This window comes from Stigmatopora nigra, chromosome 21 (assembly GCF_051989575.1).
Source record: "Stigmatopora nigra isolate UIUO_SnigA chromosome 21, RoL_Snig_1.1, whole genome shotgun sequence".
Classification (NCBI taxonomy): domain Eukaryota; kingdom Metazoa; phylum Chordata; class Actinopteri; order Syngnathiformes; family Syngnathidae; genus Stigmatopora; species Stigmatopora nigra.
The window spans coordinates 8827483-8844934 of NC_135528.1; the positions used below are offsets into that span (position 1 = coordinate 8827483).

A 17452-nucleotide genomic window follows, 5' to 3' on the forward strand; every position below is an offset into this window, starting at 1 on the left:
ATACATGATAAGGAACTGAAAGCGCACCACAGGGTGCCAAGCAATCTAGTGTAGGCACAAAAAAAAAAAACCTCGCCAAGTCGACGGGAAGACGGCGTCGAGGGGGATCAAAGAGTGGTCTTCATATTATCCGGGCTCCTTTGATGAGTCGCAGCTTAGAATTTACCACCTGTGATCCTATATGGCTTCCTATACCATCCACCAATGTTATTCTTGGGAGGCAAAAGTTGATTTGAACAATGAAGGTGACTCCAAGGCTTTAAAAGCAAGTGAACTTGACAGCTCTCACTGGATTTGTCCAAAGCCTGCATTTATCTGGGTTTTGCCTGGGTTTTAGGAAGTACTGGGTGTAGTCTGGATGATTGTCAATTGCATTTGCTTAGACCGCTAACATGTCTTGATCATTTAAGATTGAAATATGGATTGCAGATATACAAGTCATGCCTGTATGGTTTCTGTGTGAATCAGAATGTGTGGCTCACTGGTTTAGGATCCAGAACAAAATTTGGATTCTGTGTAAAGTTTTGGTGAAGAAAATGAGTAGAAAAGGTCAAATTTGCTCCAGGTAGCTGTTTTTTTTCTACTTGATTTTGGGGCAGAGACACTAGGGAGTTAACTATTTATATTCAACATCAAAAAGTAAAAATTTCCATAATAGTGTATTGCATCTTGTCTTTGAGTTGAACTTCTTGAACAAAAATAAGACTTGAAAAAGAAAAGGCATTCTTGCACTTAAAAAAGTAACAACAAAGATTGCTGGCTCCACATGGAAGAGTAGCAACCAAAAAGAATCAAAGTTGAAGGATTTTTGCGCTAGTTGTCTCTGTGATGGCATCTTCAAAGAGTACCTAAAATACATCATGCGATATCTACAACAAAAAAAATGCTGCTTATCTTTACAAGGGTCACAGGATTGCCAGCTAATTTCATTGTGAGGTATAGCTTGACTTCATAAAATGTACAAAGAAAAATGAAGATGCTGGAGTGCTGTGACCCGGATTCGAACCGGGGTTGCTGCGGCCACAACACAGAGTACTAACCACTATACGATCACAGCTGATGAAGGTACTGATTCGAATTTCTCAACTTATAGTATCTGAAGTATGTTACGTGAAATTACAGAAAGCAGGCAAATTGTGAGGATGAAGGCCTCAAGAAGGACTTTTAGTCTTGAACAGCATAAATATCGACATAAGATATCAACATCCATGACTGCCGTGACCCGGATTCGGACCGGGGTTGCTGCGGCCACAACGCAGAGTACTAACCACTATACGATCACGGCTGTTCAAGACATCAATTCAAATTTTTTGACATATAGTATCTGAAATACTTAATGGGAAATTTTAGAAAGCAGGCAAATTGTGAGGATGAAAGCTTCAAGATGGACTTCTCGTCTAGAACGATATAAATGAAAGCTGTCAAAATTCATGACTGCCGTGACCCGGATTCGGACCGGGGCTGCTGCGGCCACAACGCAGAGTACTAACCACTATACGATCACGGCTGTTGGAGATGTCTATTTGAATTCTTTGACATGTAGCATTCAAATTCCTTTATGTGAAACTTGAGAAATCAGGCTTGCATTGAGGGACAGATGAAGGCTTAAGATGGACTTTTTGTCTTGAACGACATAAATGGAAGACTTCAACATCAATGCCTGCCGTGACCCGGATTCGGACCGGGGTTGCTGCGGCCACAACGCAGAGTACTAACCACTATACGATCACGGCTGTTGCAGAAGATTATTTGAATTTATTGACATGTAGCATTCAAATTCCTTTATGTGAAACTTGAGAAATCAGGCTTGCATTGAGGGACAGATGAAGGCTTAAGATGGACTTTTTGTCTTGAACGACATAAATGAAAGATATACCAAATCATAACTGCCGTGACCCGGATCCGGACCGGGGTTGCTGCGGCCACAACGCAGAGTACTAACCACTATACGATCACGGCTGTTGCAGAAGATTATTTGAATTTATTGACATATAGTATCTGAAATACTTCATGTTAGATTTAAGAAAGCAGGCATTTTGTGAGGTATAGATAGATGATAAATGGAAGATATCAACATCCATGACTGCCGTGACCCGGATTCGGACCGGGGTTGCTGCGGCCACAACGCAGAGTACTAACCACTATACGATCACGGCTGATGATGCGAATAATTCAAATTTCTCCACAAATAGTATCTGAAATACTTCATGTGAGATTTAAGAAAGCAGGCCTTTTGTGAGGTATCGAGGGAGGCTTCAAGATGGACTCATTGCCTTGAATGACATAAATGGAAGATATCACTAATGACAATTGCCGTGACCCGGATTCGGACCGGAGTTGCTGCGGCCACAACGCAGAGTTCTAACCACTATACGATCACGGCTCATGAGGAGCCCAAAATGTAATCCTCAACAAATAGTATCTGAAATACTTTATGAAATTTCAGATAGCAGACATATTGTGAGGTACAGATAAAGGCTTCAAGATGGACTTTTTGCCTTGACCGACATAAAAGAAAGATGTCAACATCAACGCCTGCCGTGACCCGGACTCGGACCGGGGTTGCTGCGGCCACAACGCAGAGTACTAACCACTATACGATCACGGCTGATGAAGTAAAAAAGTCAAAATCCTCAACATATAGTATCAAAGATACTTAAATTTGAGAAAAAGGGTACAATCTTGTGTCTATTTTTGATATACTTGGCTTGTGAACAGGTTGATGTTAGGGCAGAGACAGCGAAAAGCCTAAAATCCATTCTACCTGCGGACCCTGTGTCGGCATTTATTAGCAGGCCAATTACAGAATCACCTCTGTTCCGAGTGTGAACAATGTCAGCCCCCTAATTTCCATGATCAATTTATATCTCTGGGCAGTCGCTACTATGTGTCTTAGCGTGACAAATAGCTTGTCACTCTGAAGGGCAAGACTCTAGTAAGAGTAAAAGTACAAGATATGTCTCTCACTTGAAGCACGAAGGGCTATTCTCTCATTAAAGTCAATAGACGCCCTATCTGTTTCAACTGGAAGAGGGTTAAAAGGTATAAAAGGCTCCTTCAAGGTTCTCCCAAACAATATTTGAAAGATGTATCTGGAAACTTGATGTCTACACCTAAAGCAGGATTATAGAATATTCCAAAATTGCCGTTAACATGAGTGATGGCCGTCTGGGTCTGGCCTCCACGTGAAGAAACCATCTGGTGAATGTGTACCTCGTACCAAGTTGTGGTTAGAAGTACAAATTCTTCGACATTGTAGCCTACTGAGTTGGATTTGCTTCAAGTCAGTGTTTTCAATTTTTCACTTTGACTCACAGATGGAAGTTGAATCCACATTCAGTGATTTTGGCACCTTGTGTTGATAATCGATACCCTGGCCTAAGGCGAATGAATACATGCGGAGCTGGACAAAAAAGTGTTTGCCACTTGTTCCTGAATTCCTGATTTACTTGTGGCTTGCAGCAAGTTTGAATTCCTTGGCAGGCCGTGTTGTCGTGGTGTTTTAACTGTCAGCTACAGCCTATAAAAAATATATCAATAAATAAAGAGCAAAATTGATGAGCTGGCTGGCTGAAAGAGATGAACACAGGGCACTCTTGAAATGTTGTTGATGTACAGCCATCTTTGCTGTTCCCAACTTCCAAGGAAGCGCTTCAAATTTATGATGCCTCTGACTAGGCCTAAAGACAAACTCAGCAATGTAGCAACAAGGACAAGAAAAAGGTTGAGAGAAGCCACATATAAAGACAAAAATGAAATACTACATTCACCGAAGTTGAACCACTTCCAATCTCATAATTCGTCTCATCTTATGCTAAAAACAACGAGTCTCAACTACCATTTTGCATGGAGTCATACGCCCTTTTAACAGTGGGACTTTGCAACATTGATCACGTGGCCCTAAACACTTATATTGGCCTGAATGAACGGCCGTGAATGGCTGTATTGTTTCTCCAGCATCTTACTCAGCATGCAACACGTCCTCCAAGCAGAGACCGCAACATTTTTTTTTTTATCTCAAGCCACAGATTCACGTGCAGAGTTTTTTTTTTACCCTCACCGGCGGGACGCCCCCGGAGAGTGCCTCTCTTCTGGGTTTTGTGGCGCCGCGACAACATTACGGCGGGTCCACTACTCCCCACCAGAGACGGGGAACTCTTATTATTGGGTCCACCAAGAGGCAACATGCCATCTAGCCAGGAAAATGCAAAGAAAACAAGACGCTCTTCATCATGAATTATGCTGACACTTCTCAGCACAGGGGGGGAATTCCCTCAGGCGTCTTTCATCTGACTTTTCAGCACCAATATATAGATGCCATCGCATAGGGAGAGCCACAACATACAGTGAAACACAACACAACATAACGATCAGAAGACGTCAATGGCAACCACTGATGAAATAATCATTTATGGTCTGCGTGACGGCAACCTGACGGGAAAAAATATCCCAATCTTCCTTTTACACTTTAGCCAAGCCATGCCTGCACAATAATGGACTGAGTGACCCACAAGTAGATGTTAGACGATAATAGACATACTATAAATCGAATTTACCGCATCACGCCCACTTTGCCTGGTATGGGCTTGACGGTATAGATTGTACACGTCAAGGTGTGACGGCTTTTCTAATTTGATCACACTGTATCGTGAGGGAAGCGCATAGAGGCTGCAAAAAGGATGGAGAAAAAAATGCTGCTTTTTATGGAGCACTGTGCATAGGTCCACAGTGCCATCCGGTGGATGTCAACGCATCATCATTCAACAGCTGCTTACTAGTCAAACGTATTTAATGTTGTGTTGGGGATGACCATCAGCGTGAAGGTGCGGAAACCCGGGGGGACGCTGTCTGTCAAAATGGTGACACTACACGATTGTGACAGGTTGCTCTTCCCTATGCTATTGCACTGGTGTCAAAGTCAAGGCAGTGGGACATTTCTGGACCTTCACGTTTCTTTGTGTGCCACGTGAAAATAAGAAAGGCATGTTTTGGGTCAAGTCAAATTTCTGTACTCCATTAATGTTTGAGGATATCAGAAATTGGGATGTATTTACAGATTTGTCCTTTTTTTAAATAAATGATTAAATGATAACTTACAGTTTTCTGTCTCTTTGTGCTCCGTGATTCCCTGGCCACCAATTCAGTGCTGTAGTCAATCGCAGCCAACAGCTACAGCACCCCCTGCAAACCATAAGAGGATAAGCGTTACGGAAAAATGAATGAATTAACATAAAATTTGCAACTTCAATATCAAAACAATTCAAATGGATTATGAAAATGATATAAAATAAATAAAATAAATAAATATGTACTGTTAACTGTCTTATTTAAATCCCAAAATCAAGAGTAATTAAAAAAATCACAAAGAAATAAAAGAAAAATATCATTACAAATAATATTCTGTTTACATAGATTGTATTACATTGTGTGTTGTCTATTGACCATAACTGACACAGACTACTTTTGCCTTTTCCTTACCGGCACCAGCTTGCCCTGAGCTGATAAACTTTATCAAGCGGCACACACCTGCAACGCTAGGCAATGGCACTATGAGTGTGTGTGTATGTGTGTGTGTGTGTGTGTGTGTTAGGGGACGCATAAGTGCTGTTGGAGGGCCCGAGGTGGCAATAATACACTGCTGCTTTGAGTGCACGACACACATGGCTGCATGCTCACAAACTCTGTGGTGTGCACGTATTGGTGTGCCAGTCTTGGGGGCAAGCTCAAATTTATCGCATGTCGCCATCTAAAGCCACTAATAAATGTATTCTGTATTGAGCGCTTTAAAGATGGTCGGAGTTGAGGATCTGCAGCAAATGGCTTTTTGCCACGCCTTTGTTATCCGCCGCCTTTTTCATTCATAGCGATAGAAGACCCATCTATTCAGTCGAAATGGATTGGACGCTGGGAATGCGTTGAAGGTGTACCAAACAACACTTTTTTTATTTTTAGCTAAAATAAACATTGTTTAATTCCTACATACGCCAACGGGTAAACTAGTCAGCTACTTGACCAATTGGCATCTTTTCTCCAGGCTTTTTTGCTCAATTGATCAGCTGAGTGCATCTTTAACGGCAAAGGTTTGATGTTCCTTCACGCTTGATTTTTGCTCCTTATTTTCAAAGAGATTAAAAGCAGATTGCCGCGTTCCCGCAGCCAGACGTGCGGTGGACACGGTGTGCTCGGCTGAAATTGAACTGTCATGGCCAGAATGGGCACTTTGATCATTTCCTGTTGGCGGTGACGGCAACAAAAAAAAAGGAGAAGGACGAAAAAAAAGGCGTGCTTGGAAAAGGCTGGACAAAGAAGGTGAATAAATGGCAGGATGGGGAAGGGAATGTAAATGAAAGCAGGAAATGCACTTGTGAAAAGAAAAGAAAAAGGACCCAAAAAAAATCAAAGGGAAAAACTATAAAAGGGGCGACAAAAGAGTGAAGAAGACCCGAAAGAAACTCGGGGCGAGCGGACAAAAGGGACGACGGGCGGCTGATGGAGGGAGGACGAGGGATGAGGGATGAAAGCCTCCTTTCAGCGGCGCCACCGGGATGCGCTCGCGTGGCACGCCACTTACCCACAATCCACGGCCTGAGATGACTTCCCGGAATCCCTTTCATCTCCGAATCGCCCTCCGTCAGGAAGGAGCACCGGGAGGGAGACCCTAAAGCGTGGACACACAAACACAAGTGGCAAATACATTATTGTGGCAAACGGGCAGGCAGGGGGCACACTTTCTTTACATGCTTTTGCCACAAATTCAATGTTTGTTTTGGTCTAAATGGAACTCCTCAACTCATTTTAATAGAGTTCCTTGGTAGCAAAATGGCAAAACAAAAGTACTATTTCTGTCTAGATCACAGGTGTCAAAGTGGTGGCCCGGGGGCCAAATCTGACCCGCCGCATCAAAAAATATCTTCACAATGTCATGCTATTTCACATTTTTGGTGAAAAACTCATGTACTTGCTTTTTAGCATACAGCCCAATGCTATGTGACCCCATTAAACATCTAACTAGTGATAAGGTCTTTTAATAATTTCCAATTAGTCCAATGTAATTGGACATCTTTCATCGTCAATGTCACTAAAAAGAGTAAAGGCAGATGTTTAATGAACACGATGGCTGAGATCCGACCTTAATGATCTTACCAGTTGGGGGAAGCGGCCTAAATCTGGAAAAAAAATGTATGCGCCTACCAGCTTGAAGCTCGCCATTTGGGCATTTGACTTGGGTATCCGCAGGGGAGCGAATAGGGTCTTTTAATCACTTTTGACATGTAGATGGGACAAGAGATACGTCAATTTGGAGGATTGTAAGGAGGTCGTGGCCTTCTCTGGTCTTTGAAATGCTTCCATTCTCTTCTCATTTATTTCCACTCTTGCACTGTTCCTGACATTTTCTCTTGTGCCCACAGGCTTGAGCACCTTAAACCTCCCCGCAACCCCCTTTTACCTCTTTCTCTTACTTTTCAAATTCTCTGCCTGGCTTGGAAATATTCTGGTCAAAGCAGTGAAAATGAAAGATTTTCTATAGCTGGAAAAGGTCGGCAAGATGACATGCCAAAAGACAGAAGTGAAGAAGGACTGGAGAGCATGTTAATGCACTCCGACAAACTGAATACGCAATACACAGATTCCCCCTAGTGGTTGCCAGCCACATTGGTGTGACAACTGATCAAAAGATCAATTAATTCACATCCACCTCTGGTTTCAATGACAACTGTTCCTCCCCGGTGTGTAAGCCGTGATCGTATAGTGGTTAGTACTCTGCGTTGTGGCCGCAGCAACCCCGGTCCGAATCCGGGTCGCGGCAGTCATGGATGTTGATACCTTCCATTTATTTCGTTCAAGACAAAAAGTCCATTTTAAATCCTATCTATACCTCACAAAATGCCTGCTTTCTTAAATCTAACATGAAGTATTTCAGATACTATATGTCAATAAATTCAAATAGACATCTGCAACAGCCGTGATCGTATAGTGGTTAGTACTCTGCGTTGTGGCCGCAGCAACCCCGGTCCGAATCCAGGTCACGGCAGGCATTGATGTTGAAGTCTTCCATTTATGTCGTTCAAAACAAAAAGTCCATCTTAAGCCTTCATTTGTCCCTCAAAGAAAGCCTGATTTCTCTAGTTTCACATAAAGGAATTTGAATGCTACATGTCAAAGAATTCAAAAAGACATCCCCAATAGCCGTGATCGTATAGTGGTCAGTACTCTGCGTTGTGGCTGCAGCAACCCTGGTCTGAATCCGGGTCACGGCAGTCATGCATTTTGACACCTTTCTTTTATATCGTTCAAGACGAGAAGTCCATTTTAAATCCTATCTCTACCTCACAAAATGCCTGCTTTCTTAACTCGCACATGAAGTATTTCAGATACTATATGTCAAAAAATTTGAATGGATGTCTTCAACAGCCGTGATCGTATAGTGGTTAGTACTCTGCGTTGTGGCCGCAGCAACCCCGGTCCGAATCCGGGTCACGGCAGGCATTGATGTTGAAGTCTTCACTTTATATCGTTTAAGACAAAAAGTCTATCTTAAGCCTTAATCTGTCCCTCACATCAAGGCTGATTTCTCAAGTTTCACATAAAGTAATTTGAATACTATATGCCAAGGAATTCAAGTAGACATCTGCAACAGCCGTGGTCGTATAGTGGTTAGTACTCTGTGTTGTGGCCACAGCAACCCCGGTTCGAATCCGGGTCACGGCAGGCATTGATGTTGTATTCTTCAATTTTAGTATTGAGGGCTATTTATGTCGCTTGGTGCCTGGATCCCCACAGACATGGGCCTGTCCGACAACAAATCCTGAGTGTAACTGTCAGCCGTGATCGTATAGTGGTTAGTACTCTGCGTTGTGGCCGCAGCAACCCCGGTCCGAATCCGGGTCACGGCAGGCATTGATGTTGAAGTCTTCAGTTTATATCGTTCAAGACAAAAAGTCCATTTTAAATCCTATCTATACCTCACAAAATGCCTGCTTTCTTAAATCTCACATGAAGTATTTCAGATACTATATGTTGAGGAATTTGAATTGATGTCTTCAACAGCCGTGATCGTATAGTGGTTAGTACTCTGCGTTGTGGCCGCAGCAACCCCGGTCCGAATCCGGGTCACGGCAGTCATGGATGTTGATATCTTATGTCGATATTTATGTGGTTCAAGACAAGAAGTCCTTCTTGAAGCCTTCATCCTCACAATTTGCCTGCTTTCTGTAATTTCACGTAACATACTTCAGATACTATAAGTTGAGAAATTTGATTCAGCATCTTCATCAGCTGTGATCGTATAGTGGTTAGTACTCTGTGTTGTGGCCGCAGCAACCCCGGTTCGAATCCGGGTCACGGCAGGCATTGATGTTGTATTCTTCAATTTTAGTATTGAGGGCCACTGATGTTGCTTGGTGCCTGGATCCCCACAGGCATGGGTCTGTCCGACAACAAATCCTGTGCGTAACTGTCAGCCGTGATCGTATAGTGGTTAGTACTCTGCGTTGTGGCCGCAGCAACCCCGGTTCGAATCCGGGTCACGGCATTTTGAAAAACAGTGTACTGAAAAAAAACTATGATTTAACATTGTTCCCCAAGCCAAAGTACTAAATGACAATCCCATCTTTAAACATAGTATTAAAACATTTGCAAGTAACAGAGGAAACAAGACATCCTGGCGGTGTCACAACACAAAAATTGATGCCTTTTTGAGATATATGTTTTAGGGTTATGTACCTATCTTTCATTTCAGTAATACTAATATATAGAAGCAGTTAATACCTAATTTAAACAGCTCTCATGCTACTGATTGCAGCAAAATTCCAACATGTTTTTGTTCTCATCAACATGCTTCCAAAAATATGTTTTGATCATTGATTTGAATTGTAATGATGTCAATTATCGCGTCAACGATAATAAAATAATAATAACAATAAGAAAAAAAAGTGACTTATATAGACATCATATATATATGGCTAGATGTCTAATGTCTAAATTCGCGGCGTATGTAGAGGACGTCCATCTTGGGAAGGGGTGGTCACCACTCCAGGAAGTGTGCACCGGAAATCACGTAAATCCACCTCACCTTACTCGCAAGCTAACGTGATTTTATGCAGAGCAGAGAGGGGTCGCGTTTGTTTAACATTTGGACCCGGAGCCAGGCGCTTTGGTGGGCTATTAACAAGGACATTAAACGACCATCGGACCGTAAAGTGGACACGGCACTAGTCGCCAGCACATGAATGAGCAGCGAGTGTTGCCTTCACTGACAGCCAGTCTCTTTCTACACCGCCGATTAGTGTGAATGAAAACAATATCCACTTCTGTTTTATTATTATTATTTTATGCATGAATGCAAAACGTGCCCAATTGAACTACGGAACCTACTCCTTTATTGCCAGTGACGGCGATGACGTCCGATCTAACTGAACTGGTACGTCTGACAATGAATGTGAATGATCATGTCTTTTTGCCATTGACGGCCACAGACTGTCAATCCATTTTGACTAAGTTTTTTGCTATCTCTTTTTCTTGTATGAAAATGTATTTCGCATCTATTCCTGTTCTTCAACTTTGTACCTAGCAAAAAAACTGGTTTTAAATAGTGATTTTTTGTGTGTATGTCAGTACAAGAGTAAGTCAATTTCTACACTCATACAGGCACTTTGTGTTTTCATTTAGGCTATAAAAAAACTAAACAAGGACAAAACCAGATAAGCAGGTTTTCCAAATTTCCTTGTTTTGGCATCTAGGTAAACACGTCTTGGTCCCGATGCTAGCCGAGTAGTCACCAAACGGCCGCTATGGTCCTCAAGTCATCATTCACCGCCCTGGTGGTGGGTGTTTTTATCATGTACGTGGTGCACACCTGCTGGGTGATGTACGGCATTGTGTATACCACACCCTGCGAGCCACCCGAAGGCACCAGCTGCATCACCCCCTTTTTGGCCACCAACCCCAAACTACAGGTGGGTAATGTACAAAAAAAAAATTGCTTTAATCATGACCTCTTGTATGCATCTTCTAGATGAGCATCTACACAGCCCTCCAAGCCAATGCAAAGAATGGCCACACTCTCATCCACAAGGAGGAGGATTTTAACATTAACGAAAAGTTTGAGAGGTCAGTAAGTCCCGCTTGTTGACAAATTCCTGGTTCTGACAACCCAGCGTCTTGTCTTCTCTTCTCTAGGGCTATCAACATCTCCTTACCCAAGAAAACGCGCAACAACGGCACCCTGTACGCGCTAGTGTTTGTCCACCGAGCCGGCGTCCACCCGTGGGACGACCCACGACAGGTGCACGCGGCGGCTCAGCTCACCACCTACATGGTGCCCAAGCCGCCTGAAATTTCCCTCATATCCGGAGTGGACCAAACGCAGGTACGTCACTCTCGCTTCAAAAAGCCACGGATTCGTTTGTTGACTTAATTTGCGTTTCGGCAGGAGAAAAAAGTTCTCCAGACCCGACGAGGGGAAGAAGACGGAGAAATTTTAGACCGGCCCGTGTCGCACTGGCGCTCCCGCCTGACGCTCAATATAGTCGGCGAGCATTTTGTGTTTGACAAGAAACACCTACCCAGTGAAGTGCACCACTACCTTCAAGTGTAAGGCCATATCTATCTATTATTTATACTATATCTATATATCAAGTTTTTTTTTCAGGTTACAGAACGGGAAGAAAATGGTGTACTTACCCCTGCTTTTTATTGACGAGCTCAGCAACCGTGTCAAGGACCTGGTGGTAAAACATCTTCATTTTTCATGGCGAATCCCATTGAAATCTACCAAGAGATTAATATTACTTTATGTGTCCTGTAAAGGAAATAAACAGCACCTCCCTAGAACTCCCTCTTACCATCTCTTATGATGCCATTTCCCTGGGGAGACTGAGATTCTGGATCCATATGCAGGAGGCCGTCTTTCACCTGCAACAGTTTGGTATGAGCCATGTTAATATTTTGCTTTCGCCACGGTGCCTAACGTTGCCGTTTGCCACTTTCAGGCTTCACGGAAAAAGACTCTGATGAGATTAAAGGTATCTTCACCGACACTAACCTGTACTTCTTGGCGCTGACGTTTTTCGTAGCGGCTTTTCACGTGAGTCTCGCCGTGATGACCCCAGATCTCGTTTCAAAATGGATGCCAATGAATGGTAGAATGTCCCTTCTTTTTTATTCTAGCTGCTTTTTGACTTTTTGGCCTTCAAGAACGACATCAGCTTCTGGAAAGAGAAGAAAAGCATGGTTGGGATGTCGAGCAAAGCAGGTAGGACTTGTTTATTTGACATAGGTCAGATCGGTTCCAAATTTAAAAAAAATCATTTGGCTTTTTCATTTTTTTTAGTTCTCTGGCGATGTTTCAGCACCATCATCATTTTCCTCTACCTGTTTGACGAGCAGACCAGTCTTCTGGTCCTCATCCCCGCTGGTATTGGCGCTCTCATTGAGGTAAACAAATCACAAAGATTTGGCCGGCAACCATGAACGCTTATACGGACAGATTGGTCTAATTGGGATTTGTTTTAGGTGTGGAAAGTAAAGAAGGCCTTAAAGATTCAGGTCTTCTGGAAGGGAGTAAAACCAACATTCCGGGTAGGTTCACGGGCAAAAATGTATTATTTACTAGGCTACTTTCTCATTTGTATTATTTAATCCTTTTCGCAGTTTGGCAAGTTAGACGAGTCTGAAAGAAGAACGGGAGAGTACGACACTCAGGTGCGTTTTGGATTAAATGTCATATTTGGTTTGAATTCCATTTATTTTTCCACACAATAATGTGATGCTTCCTTATTTTTAGGCCATGAAGTACTTATCGTACCTTGTCTATCCGCTCTGCTTGGGAGGGGCTTTGTATGCGCTCATTTTCCTACGCTACAAAAGGTGAGGACGTCACTGCCATTTTACGGACGTAACGTAGATGTCAACTCACGGTGTTGTCGTTTGTGTGCTTTGCAGTTGGTACTCGTGGCTGATTAACAGTATGGTGAACGGTAGGTTTGGAGTGCCTTCTTTGAGAATGTCTCTTATTTAATTGGATGTTTTTTTTAGGCGTCTATGCATTCGGATTCCTCTTCATGCTTCCCCAACTGTTTGTCAACTACAAGGTGAGCTTCAAAATCAATTGTAAGAAGTGAATGTGGATTTATCAATGCAAATTTGGTTCTTTAACAGTTGAAGTCAGTGGCTCACCTCCCGTGGAAGGCATTCATGTACAAGGTGAGGGTTTTCAGGACAATTTTACCTGAAGGTTTTTTTTAAAAGTACTTTTGCATTTCTAAACTAATTTGCTTGCACGTCAGGCATTTAACACTTTCATCGACGACGTCTTCGCCTTCATCATCACCATGCCGACGTCCCACCGATTGGCCTGTTTCCGAGACGATGTGGTCTTTCTTGTTTACCTCTACCAGCGATGGTAGGCTTACATTGACACGCGAGTGGCTAGCTTAAGAGAAAACACAGCTAATGCTCTTTATCTTCCTCAGGCTTTACCCAGTGGACAAGACAAGAGTGAATGAATATGGAATTTCATATGACAACAAACCCAAAAGGAAAGCTCACAAGGACTAAAAAAGGACACGTGAAGGAACATGACTATCCTGAATTGTAAAAACAAACAAACAATAATTATTGTTTAGTGGTATATTTTTGTCTGTCATTTTATTCTGTCGAATCCAATCTGCATATCCCATAATCAAATTTTTTTTCGGTAAATCGATTTTGTGCAAGTATTTGTTGAACAAAGGACAACACTTGGGTGCCAAATGTGAGCCTTTCAGAATGTTTTTGGAGCTTATTTAACACCAACAGTGTCTCGGAAAGATGTTTTTCAACGGGCACTGAAGTGGACAAAGTATTACTACATTTGCTTCCCTTAAAATGTTTTAATGCACTTGTTTTTAGTACACCCTCTTAAAAAATGCAGTCTTGCTTTTCTGGTGGCTGGTGTTTTTTTTAATTATTTTTAATGGTTTTACTTGACATTGTGTTTTTTGTAAGATGGAATAAACTGACTGAATATTTCAAATGGTTTATGTTGTTTTTATCAGTACAAATCAAATTATTTTTTGTGTTATGTTCATGGAACTATGGTATTTTATGCCTCTACTTATTTTATCATTGCAATATCTTTATTATAATTAAAATTATTCATTTTTGAAAATAAAACCTTTAAAACTCTTTGGCTATCAATACTTTTGAGTTTAACATTTAAATTGTTTACAGTACAGTGGTACTGTAGAAATGTTATTGTTTTGTTACCAAGTTGATTTTCAATAAAGTTTCAGGAAGACAAAAACGAATCATCCAATCACCGGTGGTTGTACATATGACGTCGTTTGTCCGTCGCCGCGTGCTATATATACTAAACCCGCGCGAGCCATCTCCCCTTTCCCATTAACAGGAAGTTAACGTGCCTAAGGTGCTCGGTTCTTCATCCGAAGCTAAGGCCTGTAATCCGGCGACTAGCACCGTTTAAATTAGGCATCCGACGCCAAAAACGTAAAATCAAACCTCCACAATGGCTTCAGTATCTGAACTCGCCTGTATTTACTCGGCTCTCATTCTCCACGACGATGAAGTCACTGTCACCGTAAGTAAGCTACTAGCCACGTTAGCTTTAGCTCAATAAAACGTCGTTTGTGGCCACGAAACGATAATGTTTACAAATTGCTTCATATATAATAACATATGAATTTGTACGGAAGGCGGAAAAACAACATGCATTTTGTTATACTTAAAGATAAAGTACTGTTTGCTAATGCTAGGTTAACTTCTGACATCCCACACAAGTAGCCAATCACTCTACATTCTCTGATTTGAAATTGACTTGTCTTAATTTATGGAAAATTAACCAAACTCTTAACTTACCTATCACTGACGGCGATGGACGTCCAATCTTGTCTGATCGATGGTGATGGGCACCAAGTGGTCGCTGTTGGTCTAAATTCAAAATGAAGATACATGTTAATAATGGAAATGTGGTCTGTAGTTGTCAATATTAAAGGCAGCACTTGTTGATTTTTTAACCTAAAAATATTAATGTCCTATCAAGTATTAATATCCCAATTTTGTTTTCTTAGGAGGACAAGTTGCACGCCCTCATCAAGGCAGCCGGTGTTACCGTGGAGCCTTTCTGGCCCAGCCTCTTTGCCAAGGTAATGTAAAATGGATATGCTATGATTTAGAGAACATGATGCAAGATGCTGACCATGTTTACATCTCATAGGCTCTGTCCAATGTGGATATGGGAAGCCTGATCTGCAACGTTGGCGCCGGTGGTGGTGGAGCCCCAGCCGTAGCCTCCGCAGCTGGAGGAGCAGCCGCCCCTGCAGGAGCTGCCCCAGGTTTGTTTAGTTTTTTTTAACTTAAAGTATGGTCATTGTTTTTGTTTGCCATTTTTTAACCATGTTTTTTCTCATTTCATCTAGCTGCCAAGGCTGAGGAGAAGAAAGAAGAAAAGAAGGAAGAGTCCGAGGAGTCTGATGACGACATGGGCTTTGGCCTCTTTGATTAAATATGCTGTTTTTCTAAAAACACAATAAAAGTGCTGCAAAAAAAAAACCCTACTTGTCTTGACAATTTTATCTTTGTGTTCATCCTAAATATTGCCTCTTTAAACACCCATAAGGTTAATATGAAAATTATGTGGTTTAATAGTGTATATGCACCCCTCAGAAAAATATGTACATATTATTGTTATACAAGTATATATTTAAAAAATTATCACTAGGCTTATCTTGAAACAGTACTCATTACTACACTCGAGTGGCCCAAATTGGTAAACTAAACACACCCACTTATATTCAAAACTAACGCCAATTTAGGACTGTGGGAAGGAGACCTTTACGTGTCTTTTGTAAATAAACGATATATAATCGGCATGGACCTAGAAAAATATGTACATATTGTTATACTAGTATATATTCAAAAAATACTCACTAGGCTTATCTTGAAACAGTACTCATTACTACACTCTAGTGGCCCAAATTGGTAAACTAAACACCCACTTATATTCAAAACTAACGCCAATTTAGGACTGTGGGATGGAGACCTTTAAGTGTCTTCTCTTGTAAATTAACGATATATAATCGGCACGGACCTGGGATTGCATTTTCAGTTTTTGTGTCTATCAATAAATCCTCCAAGGACAAAAAAAGTACGTGGCGTTGTGAGTAGGAGATCAAACAAGAAACAACGCCTATAGTATTCATCAACTTTCATAGTTAATACACGAGTTCACAATTCTGCATGTGCAAGGAAAGTATCTGATTGTGCACATGATGCTTTTCAGGATTTTAAACGTGTGCCGTGGGGAAAGAGTAACATTAAGGGCAGTACATTTTATACAATAGGATTAAGTAATTTTGGTGTAGATGATGATTTTTTTTAAATGCCAAACGATAGATTTTGCGGGGCTATCGAGCTTTATGGAGGAGATCAGGGCAAACTTTTCGATTTCGTTTGCTGGCTATCCCAAAAGTACACTGCTCGTTGATTAACGTGTTTTTAGAGCAAATATTTACGCATCAAACACGCGGATGTTCGACACAAGCTGATAGTTAATACAGAAATATTGAATGTTATTTTCCTTACCTTTATTGCAGGTCCTTTGTTTGTGCTTGACGCTGTCCAAATCACAAATTGAACAGCTGCGTAATTAGTATGGCCATCACGTTGCTTGTCATTCTTTACGTGTCCGCTAGGCGGCTGTCTCCATGTCCCAAGGCAGCATTACCAACTGTAAACAGTGCTGATATGTCGGGCTTAGTTCTCTACTTCATCAAATGAATGGATCCATCCTTGGGGACGTTTTATATTTGTCTTGTCTATTAGTCGGCGTCAATTTCGTATAAAGCACGCAAACTAAATGGACTAATAGTGTTGCTAAATGATCTAGTCTGACTTCAACAAGAACATATGCATCGTCAGTTTCCGTAGTGTAGTGGTTATCACGTTCGCCTCACACGCGAAAGGTCCCCGGTTCGAAACCGGGCGGAAACAGTTATTTTGCTCCTAAATACTACTTGTGCTGGCTGACATATATGATTGTCCAGGTCAACGGAATGTATTCAAGCGTTTCCGTAGTGTAGTGGTTATCACGTTCGCCTCACACGCGAAAGGTCCCCGGTTCGAAACCGGGCGGAAACAACCTTTTGCATCAAACTAGTATTCTTAGCGAAGTCATGTATGCTAGTATCGATAAAATATCAAGTCTCCAACGAACCTCCAACAGTTTCCGTAGTGTAGTGGTTATCACGTTCGCCTCACACGCGAAAGGTCCCCGGTTCGAAACCGGGCGGAAACATTTCTTTTGCTTCGAACTACGGATCATGGGGACCATTGCTCATGTAAAAGATGAGTCACCAAGTTACAGAATTCAGTGCAACGGTTTCCGTAGTGTAGTGGTTATCACGTTCGCCTAACACGCGAAAGGTCCCCGGTTCGAGACCGGGCGGAAACATGT

The 17452-nt window shown here is 41.9% G+C and overlaps 2 protein-coding genes and 7 non-coding genes across 9 annotated transcripts; 8 read left to right on the forward strand and 1 right to left on the reverse strand.

Moving 5' to 3' along the window:
- Positions 1-985: 985 nt before the first annotated feature.
- trnah-gug (transfer RNA histidin (anticodon GUG)) lies at positions 986-1057 on the reverse strand. The gene has a single exon. It is a non-coding gene; the product is annotated as a tRNA-His (tRNA).
- Positions 1058-9275: 8218 nt separating this feature from the next.
- On the forward strand, positions 9276-9347 carry trnah-gug (transfer RNA histidin (anticodon GUG)). The gene has a single exon. It is a non-coding gene; the product is annotated as a tRNA-His (tRNA).
- A 113-nt stretch (positions 9348-9460) lies between these two features.
- On the forward strand, positions 9461-9532 carry trnah-gug (transfer RNA histidin (anticodon GUG)). The gene has a single exon. It is a non-coding gene; the product is annotated as a tRNA-His (tRNA).
- A 506-nt stretch (positions 9533-10038) lies between these two features.
- clptm1l (CLPTM1 like) lies at positions 10039-14014 on the forward strand. Its single transcript, XM_077744015.1, has 18 exons — positions 10039-10420; positions 10740-10955; positions 11015-11109; positions 11179-11368; positions 11432-11592; positions 11651-11729; positions 11809-11926; positions 11991-12085; positions 12169-12253; positions 12332-12435; positions 12514-12579; positions 12652-12702; positions 12785-12867; positions 12943-12977; positions 13036-13091; positions 13159-13203; positions 13287-13402; positions 13473-14014. The coding sequence occupies exons 2-18, from the start codon at positions 10791-10793 to the stop codon at positions 13555-13557; spliced, it is 1629 nt and encodes a 542-aa protein (XP_077600141.1). The 5' UTR covers positions 10039-10420; positions 10740-10790; the 3' UTR covers positions 13558-14014.
- Positions 14015-14353: 339 nt separating this feature from the next.
- rplp1 (ribosomal protein lateral stalk subunit P1) lies at positions 14354-15554 on the forward strand. Its single transcript, XM_077743531.1, has 4 exons — positions 14354-14578; positions 15069-15143; positions 15215-15332; positions 15417-15554. Exons 1-4 carry the CDS (start codon positions 14507-14509, stop codon positions 15500-15502), a joined length of 351 nt encoding a protein of 116 aa, XP_077599657.1. The 5' UTR covers positions 14354-14506; the 3' UTR covers positions 15503-15554.
- Positions 15555-16916: 1362 nt separating this feature from the next.
- On the forward strand, positions 16917-16989 carry trnav-cac (transfer RNA valine (anticodon CAC)). The gene has a single exon. It is a non-coding gene; the product is annotated as a tRNA-Val (tRNA).
- A 74-nt stretch (positions 16990-17063) lies between these two features.
- On the forward strand, positions 17064-17136 carry trnav-cac (transfer RNA valine (anticodon CAC)). The gene has a single exon. It is a non-coding gene; the product is annotated as a tRNA-Val (tRNA).
- An 84-nt stretch (positions 17137-17220) lies between these two features.
- Positions 17221-17293, forward strand: trnav-cac (transfer RNA valine (anticodon CAC)). The gene has a single exon. It is a non-coding gene; the product is annotated as a tRNA-Val (tRNA).
- Positions 17294-17376: 83 nt separating this feature from the next.
- On the forward strand, positions 17377-17449 carry trnav-aac (transfer RNA valine (anticodon AAC)). The gene has a single exon. It is a non-coding gene; the product is annotated as a tRNA-Val (tRNA).
- Positions 17450-17452: the final 3 nt, after the last annotated feature.

Excerpts from the sequence above, each read along its gene's own strand:
- clptm1l (XM_077744015.1), top strand. The coding sequence starts at position 10,791 with ATGGTCCTCAAGTCATCATTCACCGCCCTGGTGGTGGGTGTTTTTATC. Across the intron at positions 11,730-11,808 it reads ACCGTGTCAAGGACCTGGTG|GAAATAAACAGCACCTCCCT; the intron begins GTAAAACATCTT and ends TGTCCTGTAAAG. Across the intron at positions 12,436-12,513 it reads GTATTGGCGCTCTCATTGAG|GTGTGGAAAGTAAAGAAGGC; the intron begins GTAAACAAATCA and ends GATTTGTTTTAG.
- rplp1 (XM_077743531.1), top strand. The coding sequence starts at position 14,507 with ATGGCTTCAGTATCTGAACTCGCCTGTATTTACTCGGCTCTCATTCTC. Across the intron at positions 15,144-15,214 it reads GGCCCAGCCTCTTTGCCAAG|GCTCTGTCCAATGTGGATAT; the intron begins GTAATGTAAAAT and ends TACATCTCATAG. Across the intron at positions 15,333-15,416 it reads CCCTGCAGGAGCTGCCCCAG|CTGCCAAGGCTGAGGAGAAG; the intron begins GTTTGTTTAGTT and ends CATTTCATCTAG.